This window comes from Oryctolagus cuniculus, chromosome 13 (genome assembly GCF_964237555.1).
Source record: "Oryctolagus cuniculus chromosome 13, mOryCun1.1, whole genome shotgun sequence".
Taxonomy (NCBI): Eukaryota; Metazoa; Chordata; class Mammalia; order Lagomorpha; family Leporidae; genus Oryctolagus; species Oryctolagus cuniculus.
The window spans coordinates 97723843-97737639 of NC_091444.1; the positions used below are offsets into that span (position 1 = coordinate 97723843).

Genomic DNA, 13797 nt, shown 5'->3' on the forward strand with positions numbered 1-13797 from the left:
ATCAGTAATTCTCATCTGGCATAAATGTGGTGTTCAACCATACCAAAATATACTCCATTTTGAAAAACTAAACTTTAACAGAGTACAATAAAATTACGGAAGAGCTCAATGCCATTAGTTCTTGAATTAATATTATATTTATTCTTTCAGTCAACAAATATTTATTGTATTCTTATTATGTATTAGGCGACTAATAAAAGTATTTTATCCACATTACAAAAGCAGATTACTTTTGAGAGAGGAGTCTGGAATCAGAAGATTTGACTTCCTGGAATGACTTCATAAACTTATGAGAGTGTTATTTCCCTTTAACTTATCTACTTAATGAATTGATTCATATATCCCTAAATTAACTCTCAACTCAGTTCATAACACACCTCTAGAGGGGATGATGCTGTGATCACACCAGCTGACCCAAATATACCCTCCCTCCTGTGGATGATACAAGAGATCCACCACCCCAAACTTGGGTGTCACCCTGGACTCTTGCCTGACCCAGGAGCACCAGCCAGCTCTCCCTGTCCCTACCCAGTACTCCCTTCTGGATTTTCACTGATGGAGAAGATAACTCCACTAGGCCAAAGAGGCATATTTCAAAGATAAAAGCTAACAGGAGAAGACCAACAAGTGTTTCCACAAATGGTTAAAAATAAACACAGAAATATAAGAAACACAAACAAGGAAGACAATATTGATTCCAATATTAGAACGTAAGGATAAAAGGATTAATGAAATGCCTGAAAAGAAATTCAAAAGGATGATCAAAAGACAACTCAAAAAGAGAAAGGCAAATATATGAGTTAAAGAAATCCATATTTGACATAGATGAAAAATTCTGCTGGGAGATAAGGATATTTAACAGAAATCAAACTGAAATACTAGAAATGGAGAATTCAGTATGTCAGATAGAAAATATAGCGGAATGCCTTAATAACAGATGTGGTGAAGCAGAAGACAAAATATCTGGGCTGTAAGACAAATCCTTGGAAATATCTCTTAGTCAGACCCTGCCCACCTCCCCCCAAGAAACACGAAGAAAAAATAAAAAAACTGAGCATAGTATTTGAGATTTATGGGATACTATCAAATGACAAAACGCATATGTCTTGGGAGTTCCTGAAGGTGTGTAAAGAGAGAATGGATTAGAAGGTCTATTCAGTGAAATAACAGCAGAAAACTTTCCTAATTTGGAGAAAGATCAGGACCGCTAAGTATAGGATGCACATAGAACTACTAATAGCCACGGTTGGAAAAGATCTTATCATGACATGTTATAGTCAAATGTTCAACAGTAAAACATAATAAAACAAAGATTCTAAAACACGCACAAGAGAATGCCAGATTACCTTCAGAGGATCCCCAACAGGTGATTTCTCATCAGAAACCCTACAGGGTAGGAGAGAATGGAGAGAACAAGTCCTAAAAGAAGCTGTCAACACAGAATATTGTACCAAGCAAAGCTCTCGCTTATAAAAGTAGGTGAAATAAAGACCTTCCTAAACAAATAGAAATTGAAAGAATTTGTCACCACTCATAAAGCCTTACAAATGATGCTTAAGGATATAATACACACAGAGACATAGAAAGTCATTATCACGAAAGAATGTGAAGACAGGAAATCTAGTAAAAAAGGCACAAAGGAAATCCAAGCAAACAATAGGAATATTTATGGAAAAATGGCAGGCCATGTTGCTCTTTATCATCAGTAAAATCTTGAATGTTTAAGTGGCCTAAAATCCCCAATTAAAATATACAGACCGACTGAGTGGATTAAAAAACAAGATCCATCTATTTGCTGCCTGCAAGAAACACGCCTCACAAACAGAGATACACCCAAGACTGAAAGTAAAAGAACGGAAAAAGATATTTCATGCTAATGGGAAGCAGAAATGAGCAGCAGTAGGCATCCTAACATCAAATAAAGTAGACCTTAAAAAAATCTGTCGAACAATATAAAAAAGGGCATTAGGTAATGAAAAGGGATCAATTAAACAAGAAGTGATGACTGAATATGAATGTGTATCTAATGCTAGCATGCCTATTTAAACCACGTTAAAGGATCTTAAGGGAGACATAGACTCCAATACAATAATAATGGAAGGCATCAATACTCCATTACTGGGGCCAAGGCCGGCACTGTGGCATAGCAGATAAAGCCGCCGCCTACAGTGCTGGCACCCCATATGGGTGCTGGTTCGAGTCCTGGCTGCTCCACTTCCAATTCCGATTCAGCTTTCTGCTATGGCCTGGGAAAGCAGCAGCAGATGGCCCAATTCCTTGGGCCCCTGCACTCGAGAGGGAGACCTGGAAGAAGCTCCTGGCTTCAGATTGGCACAGCTCCAGTCATTGTGGCCAACTGGGGAAGTGACTTCTCTCTCTCTCTCTCTCTCCTCTCTCTGTGTAACTCTTTCAAATAAACAAATAAATCTTAAAAAAAAAAATACTCCACTATCATCAATGGACTAAACAAGCAGACAAAAAAATCAACCGAGCTAATCTACACTATGGATCAAGTCGATCTAATTGATATGTACAGAACATTTCATAACACAGCTGCAGAATACACATTCTTTTCTCTGGGATAGACCATATGCTATTCTATAAAGCAAGTGTGAACAAACTGGAAAAAACAAACAAATCATACCATGTATTTTTTCTGACCACAATGGAATGAAGCTGGAAATTAACAACTTAAGAATCTCTAGAAAATATGCAAACATGGGAACTGAACAATATGCTCCTGAATGAACAGTGGGACACAGAGGAAATCAAAAGGGAAATAAAAAAATTCCTAGAAACAAAAGATGACAATACAACATATCAAAACCTATGGAATACAGCAAAAGCAGTGTTGAGGAAAGTTTACAGCAATTAGTGCCCATATCAAAAAAAATGGAAAGGCATCAAATAAATGATCTAAGAATGCATCTCAGGACCTAGAAAAACAAGAACAAACCAAACCTCAAATTACTAGAAGGAACGAAATGATTAAAATTAGAGAATAATCAAAATTGAAACCAAAAAAGTGACATAAAAGATCAATGAAATGAAGAGCTGGCTTTTTGAAAAAATAAGCAAAACTTACACAACACTGGCCAACTAACTACACAAAAAAACAAAAACTAATAAAATCAGAAATTAAAAAAAGGTGTTAAGAATTATTATAAACAGCTTAAATGCCAACAAATTGTAAAATCTAGAAGAAATGCATAGATTTTTGGATACATACCATCTACCAAAATTGAGTCATGAAGGCACAGAAAATCTAAACAAACCAATAACTAAGATGGAATTTCAATCAGTAATAAAGGTCTTCCCAAAAATGAAAAGCCCGGGGCTAGATGGCTTCACTGCTGAATTCTACCAAACATTTAAAGAAGAACTAATTCTAATTCTTCTCAAACTATTCAAACAATTGAAAGGGAGGGAATACTCCCAAATTCCTTCTATGAGGCTAGCATCACCTTAATTCCAAAATCAGAAAAAGATACATGAAAGAGAACTATAGATCAATTTCACTGATGAACACAGCTGCAAAAATCCTCAACATAATACCAGCTAATTAAATCCAACCACACATCAGAAAGATCATTCACCCAGACCAAGTGGGATTTATCCCTGGTATGCAGGGATGGTTCAACATATGCAAATTAATAAGTGTGAAATATCACATTAAAAAACTGAAAAACAAAAACCAAATGATTATCTCAATAGATGCAGAGAAACATCTGATAAAATACAACACCTTTCATGATAAAAAACTTAAACAAATTGGGTACAGAAGGAACATTCTTCAACATGATCAAGGAAATATGTAACAAACCCACTGTCAGCATCTTACTGAATGGAGTAAAACTGGAAGCATTTCCACTAAGATCTGGAACCAGACAAGGATGCCCACTTTTACCATTACTATTTAATATAGTTCTTTAAGTTTTAGCTAGAGCCATTAGGCAAGAAAAAGAAATTAAACTGGAAAGCAGGAAATCAAATTATCCCTGATTACAGATGACATGAGTCTATATATGGGGGAACCAAAAGACTCTACTATGAGACAATTGGAATTCACCAGAGAGTTTGGTAAAGTTGCAGGATACAATATCAATATACAAAAACTAATAGCCTTCTTATACCCAAACACTGTATGGCTCAGAATTCTTTTTTAAGATTTATTTATTTATTTGAAAGTCAGAATTACACAGAGAGAGAGGAGGGGCAGAGAGAGAGGTCTTCCATCCGATGGTTCACTCCCTAGATGGCTGCAATGGCAGGAGCTGCGCTGATCTGAAGCCAGGAGATAGGAGCTTCCTCCGGGTCTCCCATGTGGGTGCAGGGGCCCAAGGCCTTGGACCATCTTCTTCTTCTTCTTTTTTTTTTTTTTTTTTTTTTTTACAGGCAGAGTTAGTGAGAGAGAGAGACAGACAGAAAGGTCTTCCTTCCATTGGTTCACTGGCCACTACAGCCAGTGTGCTGCGCCGATCCAAAGCCAGGAGCCAGGTGCTTCCTCCTGGTCTCCCATGCAGGTGCAGGGCCCAAGCACCTGGGCCATCCTCCACTGCCTTCCTGGGCCACAGCAGAGAGCTGGACTAGAAGAGGAGCAACCGGGACAGAATCCGGCGCCCTGACCAGAACTAGAACCCGGTGTGCCAGCGCCGCAGGCAGAGGATTAGCCTAGTGAGCTGCGGTGCCAGCCTCATCTGCTGCTGCTATCCCAGGCCATAGCAGAGAGTTGGATTGGAAGTGGAGCAGCCAGGACTTGAACTAGCACCCATATGAGATGCCGGTGCTTCAGGGCAGGGGGTTAACCTGCTGCACCTCAGTGCCGGCCCCTCAGAAAGAATTTTTAAGGGCAGTATCATTCACAATAGCTACAAAAAAGTTTACTATCTTGGTTAATAAATTTAATGTAGGATGTGAAAGATATCTAGTTAACCAGGGATGTGAAGGGGCACTACAGTGAAAATTACAAAACATTAAAGAAAGAAATAGAAGATACAAGAAAATGGAAGAAGCTTCATGTTCATGGATTAGAAGAATTAATATCATCAAAATGTCCATATTACCCAAAGCAATTTAGAGATTCAATGGGATCCCAATGAAAATACCAAGGATATTCTTCTCAGATATAGAAAAAACAATGCTAAAATTCATACAGACATGATACCTTGAATAGTTAAAGCAATCAAACAAAAGTAAAGCAGGAGGTTTCATGATACTAGATTTCAAGACATACGACATGACAGTTATGATGAAAATAGCCTGGTACTGGCACAAAAATAGACATGTAGACCAACAGAATAGAACTGAACCCCAGATGTTAATCTACATAGCTACAACCAACTAATATTTGATAAATGAGCTAAAATCAATCCCTGCTTTGAAAAGGAAAGTGTATTCAACAAATGATGTTGGGAAAATTCGATCTATACATGCAGAAGTATGAAACAAGACCCCTACCTTATACCTTATACAAAAATCAACTCACAGGGGCCAGCGCTGTGGCGCAGTGGGTTAACGCCCTGGCTGAAGTGCCGGCATCCCATATAGGTGCCGGTTCTAGTCCCAGCTGCTCCTCTTCCGATCTAGCTCTCTGCTATGGCCTGGGAAAGCAGTACAAAAAGCAGTACAAGATGGCCCAAGTCCCTGGGCCCCTGCACCTGCGTGGGAGACCAGGAAGAGGCTCCTGGCTCCTGGCTTTGGAACGGTGCAGCTCCTGCCACCGCGGCCTTCTGGGAAGTGAACCATCGGATGGAAGACCTCTCTCTCTCTGCCTCTCCTTTCTCTGTGTAACTCTGACTTTCAAATATATAAATCTTTTAAAAAAAATCAACTCACAATGGATCAAGGATCTAAATCTATGACCTGATACCAACAAATTACTAGAGGAAGACATTGGGGAAACTCTGAAAGACACTGGCATAGGCAAAGACTTCTTGGAAAAGATCCCTGAAACACAGACAATAAAAGCAGAAACACACAAATGAGATTACATCAAGCTAAGAAGCTTTTACAGTGTAAAGTAAAAACTCAACGAAGTGAAGAAACAACTGACATAATGGGAGAAAGCATTTGCAAACTATGCAACTAATTAAGTGTTAATATCCAGGATTTATAGAGCTCAAGAAACTCAACAACAATAAAACAACTAATCCAGTCAAGAAATGGGCAGGGGACTTGAACAGGCATTTTTCAAAGGATGAAATACAAATGGTCAACAGTCACATGAAGATATGTTCAACATCACTATCCATCAGGGAAATGCAAAAAAAAACCAAAAAACAACAACAACAACAACAAAAAAAACCACAACAGATCACTTCACCCCAATTAGAAAGGCTATTATCCAAAAATCAAAACAATAATAATGCTGGTGAGGATGTGGGGACAAAGGTACCCTAATCCACTGTTGGTGGGAATGTAAACTCATACAATCATTATGGAACACAGTATGGAGATTTCTCAGAAATATGGAAATACATCTACCATATGTGCCAGCAATCCTACTCCTTGGAATTTATCCCAATGAAAAGAAATGAGCATGTGAAAAACTTATTTGTACCCCCTTGTTTACTGTACCTCAGTTCACAACAGCTAAGGTATGGAATCAACCCAGATGTCCATCAACTGGATGACTGGACAAAGAAAATGTGATATATACCCATTCTGGAATACTACTCAGCTGTAAAAAAAGAATAAAATCCTGCTTTTGCAACAAAATAAATGCAACTGGAAACCATCATGATTAGTGAAATAAGCCAGTCCCCAAAAGACAAATATTGTGTTTTCTGATATGTAGTAGTTAATATATAATACAAAAAATGTATAGAAACAAAATGGACACCTTGTGATCTGACTGTTGGTTTTTAGCCCTTGTTTATATTCCTGTGGAACTGTGGTCTTTCTACTTCTTACTTGTTGAATATTATGGTTAGTGGTGCATTAAGGCTGTGATTATAGAGTGGACTGAAATTGTTTTTGCAGAAATTAAAGGAAAAAGAGGAAGATAGGAGGAGAACTGAAGGAGGAAAAAGGTGTGGGAGAAAAGTATGGTTATTTTCTTAGGGTTATACCTGTGAAACACATGAAATCTGTTCTCTTTGTATTAATAAAAAATTTTTTAAGAATCTCCATTACTATAGATAATCAGATTCCAGTTTAAAAAATATCTCTAGGTACACTTTCTGATGTATAAAATAATAACAGTAAAAAGGAAGCAAACACACACCTCAAACACACATCTTGATTTCTTAGCCTGGCCCAAAACATCCTCTACCTATTTGCAACAAAAAAGATTCAGCCTCTTTAATAAGACAGTCAGAGCTTGTCAGCTATTGTATTCCTCCCTGGCAGGCAAAATCTTGCAAAGCCTACCAAAATCCCACTAAAGCAGCAATCATGGTAAATGCAATCAAAGTTAATATTTGTCCTGGAGATTTACAATGTGATCAGAGTACAGGAAGGAGCAGTTTATTCTGTTTGAGTGTGTAGAAGGGACTAGTCCCAAACCATTTATTTGTTTAAAATTTTTTTCACCCACATATCTGTGATATGATGGCTATCAAAGGAATATTTATGATATTAAAATCTAAAAAAAGGGGCTCAACAGCCATATGCTTCTGGTACACGATATGATGTATAAGTAATTAAAAATTTGTGATTATAATTTTATAAAGTTCACTTTCAATTAGTCAAATATTTTACCTTTTTTTTTTTTTTTAAATAATGTGAGAGTCAGAAACACAGAGAGAGACAGACAGCAAAAGAGCTCTCACACACTAGTTCACTCCCCACATGCCGACAAACGTTTGGGCTGGGCTGAAGCCATGAACTCAGTCCAGGTCTCCCACATGGGTGGCAGGGGCCCAGTTACTTGAGGAATCACCACTGCCTTCAAGCATCAGCATTAGCAGAAAGCTGCAGTCAGGAGCCAGACCTGGGTACTGAACCTAGACAGATTCAAGTATTACATAGGCATCTTCATCAAGATGGAATCAAATATTCTAACATGATAGAATAGATTTTTAAAGTATGTTCTACCCAATAACTGACTTCAAATAGTGTATGAACATAGCATATCTAGGAAAAGCAAAGAAAATGACACCCAGCAGTCTAGAAGTGTTCCATGAATTCTTCTAGGAAATAAACTTAAGTGGACTGAGAAATCTTTGGAAATTTAATTTTATGTCTTAATATTCTCCTCAGGTGACACACCTACTCTAAGGACTCAAGTAGGTTAGCTCAAACATTCTTTAAAAAAAAAAAAAACCACTTTCTGTATAGTATACTTTTTTTTTTTTATCTTTTTTAATTTTTTGACAGGCAGAGTGGACAGTGAGAGAGAGAGACAGAGAGAAAGGTCTTCCTTTGCCGTTGGTTCACCCTCCAATGGCTGCCGTGCTGCGGCTGGCGCACCGCGCTGATCCGAAGGCAGGAGCCAGGTGTTTCTCCTGGTCTCCCATGCGGGTGCAGGGCCCAAGCACTTGGGCCATCCTCCATTGCACTCCCTGGCCACAGCAGAGAGCTGGCCTGGAAGAGCGGCAACCAGGACAGGATCTGGCGCCCCGACCGGGTCTGTATAGTATACTTAAGGACACTGAAACAACAGTGACACCATTATAGTATTATGAAATGGATGCATTCTGAGGCCTCTACACTACTACTTTATCTCAGCACTAACATGTTCAACAGCATTGGATAGTAAAAATGTCCTGTTTAGTGAACAGTATCTGAAAAATACCTGGAAATATAATTTACAGAAACCATTGTTTCTGCTGCATAGTTATGTGCTGATTTTCTTCCCAATGAAAATAAACTTCACACTTTCTCTGAAGAAAAAAATCAACAGATTTTCCTAAGGATTTCTTCAGTGGCACAGTTATGACCATGGCACATGAGTTTGTGAATTACCTCTGGTGATGGTGGCCAAAGAAGCGAACGTCGACTTGATTGTCCTCTTTCTGCATGACTTTGGCTGGCCAAAACCCAAAACCTTTCATTTTAGCCCAAACCAGCTCATGATTAGGTATCTGGAAATAAAACATTTTACTATGTCATAAAGTATTAAATTCAAGTATACTATTAATATTGAACTGCATAGTAAAATAGAATCCATTATTATGAAAATCAAATGTTTTTTCTGGGATCAGTTTTACCTTCAAGAAAAATACCAAAAAAATTCCTATTTGCATAAGAATAACAATATGAACCTTATTTCAGAAAAAGGAGGAACTAGAATGAGGCAGCCTCATAAGCAAAAGGCCCTGTGGAACACTGGTGGCAAGAAGAACACCCTAACTTTGCTTCAACAGTATTGTCTAGGAACAAACAGATCAGTTTCACCTGGGAATTTCTTAGAAATAGAGTTTTAAGTGCTACACAGACCTACTGTATCAGAGCCCTCTATTTTAGCAAGATCCTCAAGGGACAGATATGTACAGTAATATCTCAGAAGAATGGCTTCTCTAATGTGGTCTCTGAAGCTGCTGTCACTGGGGCTGCCTCTCTAGAACAACTCAAATACTATTTCAGTGTTCTTCCCCATTTTAGGGGAAATGCAAGCTATAGACAAACGCAAAGCCTTAGAGTTCATATCAAATAATAAAAAGAAAGCAAAAATTCAATTTAATATCAATGTTTAATCTTAAGTATCTGATTTTAAAGTCAGAAATGGATAATCCCAGATATTTTCCCCATGTTTCAACTGCTTATTGTCACTAAAACTACATATACTCTGATATAAAGAAAAGTAGTTAGGGAGGATTATAATCTTTAAGCAACTGAAAATAACATTAGGATAGTACATTATACATTTAATAGTTAAAAAACAAAAATCATAAAATCTCACATACACAAGGATAGCAAAACCAATTGTCAGGACGTGCATTTGACAAATAGAAGCAATTCTTGCAAAGCTGTAGTTCATCCAGCTGAAAAAGAAAAGCAGCTACTTTAGCTCACATAAAATATACATGTACATTAAACTGTATAAAATGCATTCACATAAATTAGTATTCTCAGAATATGTACATAGTCTTAACCTTTGTTTCTTATATAATCACTTATACCTAAACTTAAAATTTTCAGTAAGTAATACTAGAAGATCCTTCAACTTCCTGCATGAAACACCTTCATGATCTCAGAATACACTTTAAATAAAAGAAGTTCTTTACAAGGCTTGGCACAGTCTGATTCTGCTTTGCTCTCATTTCACTGGCTAGTTAGTACTCGGATTAAATAGTACTTCCACAGAAATGTTTTCCTGGGGCAAGCATTTGGTCTAGCAGTTAAGACACCTATGTTCTGTTTCTGGGTGTCTGGGTTCAATGCCCAGGTCTGGCTCCTGATTCCAACTTCCTGCTAATGTAGACCTTAGGAGGAAGCAGTGGCAGCTTAAGGTTCTTGCCATCCCCGTGGGAGACCAGGATTGAGTCTCCCTTTGGCTTGGACCAAAGCAAGTCCACTGAGGGCATTTGGCTCTGGAGTGACACCAGACAGGAACTCTCTCAAATCAAAAAGTAAAAAAGAAAGCTGCTTCTGATTAGTTGATATAAAATATCAGCTAACAACAACAGTAGTCCTCACTTTGACTTATTCTCCATTTAGTCCCTTGCCTTTTTAAACAACATTCTTTTACTACGTGGAAAGAAACATATTTCATCTCTTTCTTTTCTTTTTTCCAGTCTGCCTCTTCAGACTATAACTCCATGATCAAGAAGTCTGTACCCTGATCACCATTATTCTTTCCATTTAACACTGCATTCAATAAATGTTTGTTGAATGAATGAAAAATGAATAAAAAAGTCAAATTTGAAATGAATGCAAGAAAAAAATCCATTTTATAAAAATTGAGCAACTTCTGTAAAAATATAGTTACAGATGTTTTAAATACGAAAGACTACAAAAATACTTTGTAAAATTTCTATTTCATTTATTTTATAAACATGAACTTTGTTTTCCCATCTATGTAATCAGGCAGGAATTCAGATCTGAATCCTTCTTTTGAAGAGGATAATATTTACTGAATGTTTGCCAGTGCATTATCTAATAGAATAGCTCCTGAGGCTAGTTCTAAGCTTCTGTGTAGATGTTACTTAATAATTAAATTTAATTCTCAAGGTCTCTTTTTGAACACTTTTGCCAAGAACCTTGTTCTCCAATTGCATTATACCCAATATGTATCAAACATGAAAATAACATTACATTTAAAGGAAATGACATAATTAAAGAGTAGACATAAGAGTGGAATCCTGAAATAAATAAATCTGGGTTATAGCAAGAGTTCAATTATTAGGAAGGGATAGTACCTCATGACACGTGTCTTTATATAGCATCCTTGCAATGTCAGCTTGCTCACTGTCTGCTGTAATTAAAGATAGACATTACCTATAAACAAAAATCTAACAAAATTAATATTCTCATTTTATTTTCTTTTAGTTTGGTAAGGGGGGAAATACACTATTAAACCAATGTGTTATTTTAAAGTTCAGTCACCAACGTAAAATTTTATGAGCAGCTTTTATTTTACTTCCAACACAACCATTAACTCTCTACGTATATATACTGATCCTTCCCTTTGAATGATAAGATATTAATGAAGAAACAATTAGAATTAACGTGCTTATGAGAAGCTCCTCAGCTAAGACAAATATATATAAAACAATAAAGAATAATTATATTTTCATCATTTAATATACTACAATTTTAAGGTTGGGCAATTAATTCTATAAAATAAAGCACCAAATATCCTTAAATTTAAACTCTGACATCATTTACTCATTAAGATATTAATTTTGGGGATGTAATTTTTTTTTTTTGACAGGCAGAGTTAGACTGAGAGAGAGAGAGACAGAGAGAAAGGTCTTCCTTCGATTGGTTCACCTCCCAGATGGCTGCTACAGTCAGCGCGCTGCGCTGATCCGAAGCCAGGAGCCAGGTGCTTCTCCTGGTCTCCCATGCGGGTGCAGGGCCCAGGGACTTGGGCCATCCTCCACTGCCTTCCTGGGCCACAGCTGGACTGGAAGGGGAGCAACTGGGACAGAATCCAGCGCCCCAACTGGAACTAGAACCTGGGGTGCCAGCACCGCAGGTGGAGGATTAGCCTAGTGAGCTGCGGCGCCAGCCAGGGAGGTAATGTTTTATAAAAGATATTTCTCAACATGGAATATAAACAATATTTTGTTTAAATTGCACACAAGGAGTCTGTGTCATGGCACAGTGAGTTAAGCCACTGCTTGCAACACTAGCTTCCCACATGAGCACTGACTGGAGTCCTGACTGCTCCACTTCCAATCCAGCTCCCTACTAAAGTGTCTAGAAAAGCAGTGGAAGATGGCCCAAGTGCTCGGGCCCCTACCACCCATGTGGTAGACCCAGATGGAGCTTAAAGGCTTTCGGTTTCGGCCTGGCCCAGCCCTGGCCATTTGGGGCCATTTGGGGAGTGAACCAGTGGATGGAAGCATTCTCTCTGTCTTTTCCCCTCTCTCTTTTACTTCTGCCTTTCAAATAAAGAAAATAAATCTTTTAAAAATGCACACACACACACACACACACACACAAACCAAAAAATATTCAACCTCCATAGAAAATCACTGTGTTGTGGAGAAGCAGTTGAGCATCAGCTTTGAACTCTTCATAACTTCGGTATTTTCCTTCATTCACTTTCTGTAGAAAGCAAAAAATAAAATAGTTACCAGTGAAAATATTTGTCTGGATTATGTTTACAGGATTAAAGTATGGGACATAGCAGTTTTTCTAGGACAACATTAAGATGACTACTTTTGTCCTATAGTACTGACAGAGAAAGTGCATAAAAGAAACCAACAACTCCACTCTTTAATATTGCAGTACAATGAAGCGTGGCTGATCAGATAGCCTGCAGCCACAATGTACTACATTACTGTAACAAGTGCATACTGTGGAATATTTCATTTTGTAATAATGATGAAAGCTGCCACTAGGCCTTATAAATAATGAATGCTTTGGTCAGTGTGGTTGATCAGATACTAACCAGACACTTAGCATTTTTTTTTGACAGAGTGGACAGTGAGAGAGAGAGACAGAGAGAAAGGTCTTCCTTTTCCATTGGTTCAGCCCCGAATGGCCACTTTGGCCGGTGCACTGCACTGATCCGAAGGCAGGAGCCAGGTGCTTCTCCTGGTCTCCCATGCAGGTGCAGGGCCTAAGCACTTGGGCCATCCTCCACTGCCTTGCCGGGCCACAGCAGAGAGCTGGCCTGGAAAAGGGGCAACCGGGAAAGAATCCGGCGCCCCGACCGGGACTAGAACCCAGTGTGCTTTCGCCGCTAGGTGGAGGATTAGCCTATTGAGCCGTGGCGCCGGTGCAGTTTACTTTCAGTTGAAATCTTCCACAACTCAGTTCAATTGCTATCTCTTCCAAGACTTCCTTAGATTCTCTCAGTTGGAGTTAACTGCTTCCAGTGTGGCATCAACAGTCACATGGGTTGTTTACAAATATTATCTAATTTCAAATCTGAATTTCTGAGTATATTGGGCTAGGGCCAAACTGGGACTATTTAAGAGCTCACTCAGGAGATGGAAAATACACAAGGATAAGAATAACTTCCCCACAGCACTACCAAAGCACCTTGTTTCCAGTTTTGCACTTAATCATGGTATTTTGATATTTTGGTCTGTATTGTAAAAGTTTACAAACATAAAAACCATGTCTTCATATTCATTTTCCTTACAGAAGTTTTGTTCATAGTCAGCACTTGCTAAGCACAAGGCCAAGCCACCACTAACCCAGCTAGTGTCAACCCAGGTCTACATAGATCAGATG

The 13797-nt window shown here is 38.3% G+C and overlaps 1 protein-coding gene across 32 annotated transcripts in view; it reads right to left on the bottom strand.

The window, feature by feature from the left end:
• Positions 1–13797, bottom strand: part of ZMYND11 (zinc finger MYND-type containing 11) — a 128825-nt gene that overhangs the window by 17128 nt on the left and 97900 nt on the right. For 26 of the 32 annotated variants that reach the window (XM_070056020.1, XM_070056008.1, XM_070056018.1 and 23 more), the window contains 4 exons: positions 12573–12660; positions 11304–11359; positions 9849–9926; positions 8908–9026 (listed from right to left, as the gene is read on the bottom strand). In XM_070056020.1, the coding sequence (XP_069912121.1) occupies positions 8908–9026; positions 9849–9926; positions 11304–11359; positions 12573–12660 (341 nt within the window). The remainder of the gene's footprint in view (positions 1–8907; positions 9027–9848; positions 9927–11303; positions 11360–12572; positions 12661–13797) is intronic. The other 6 variants (XM_070056021.1, XM_051835909.2, XM_051835906.2 and 3 more) reach the window with 1 other exon arrangement.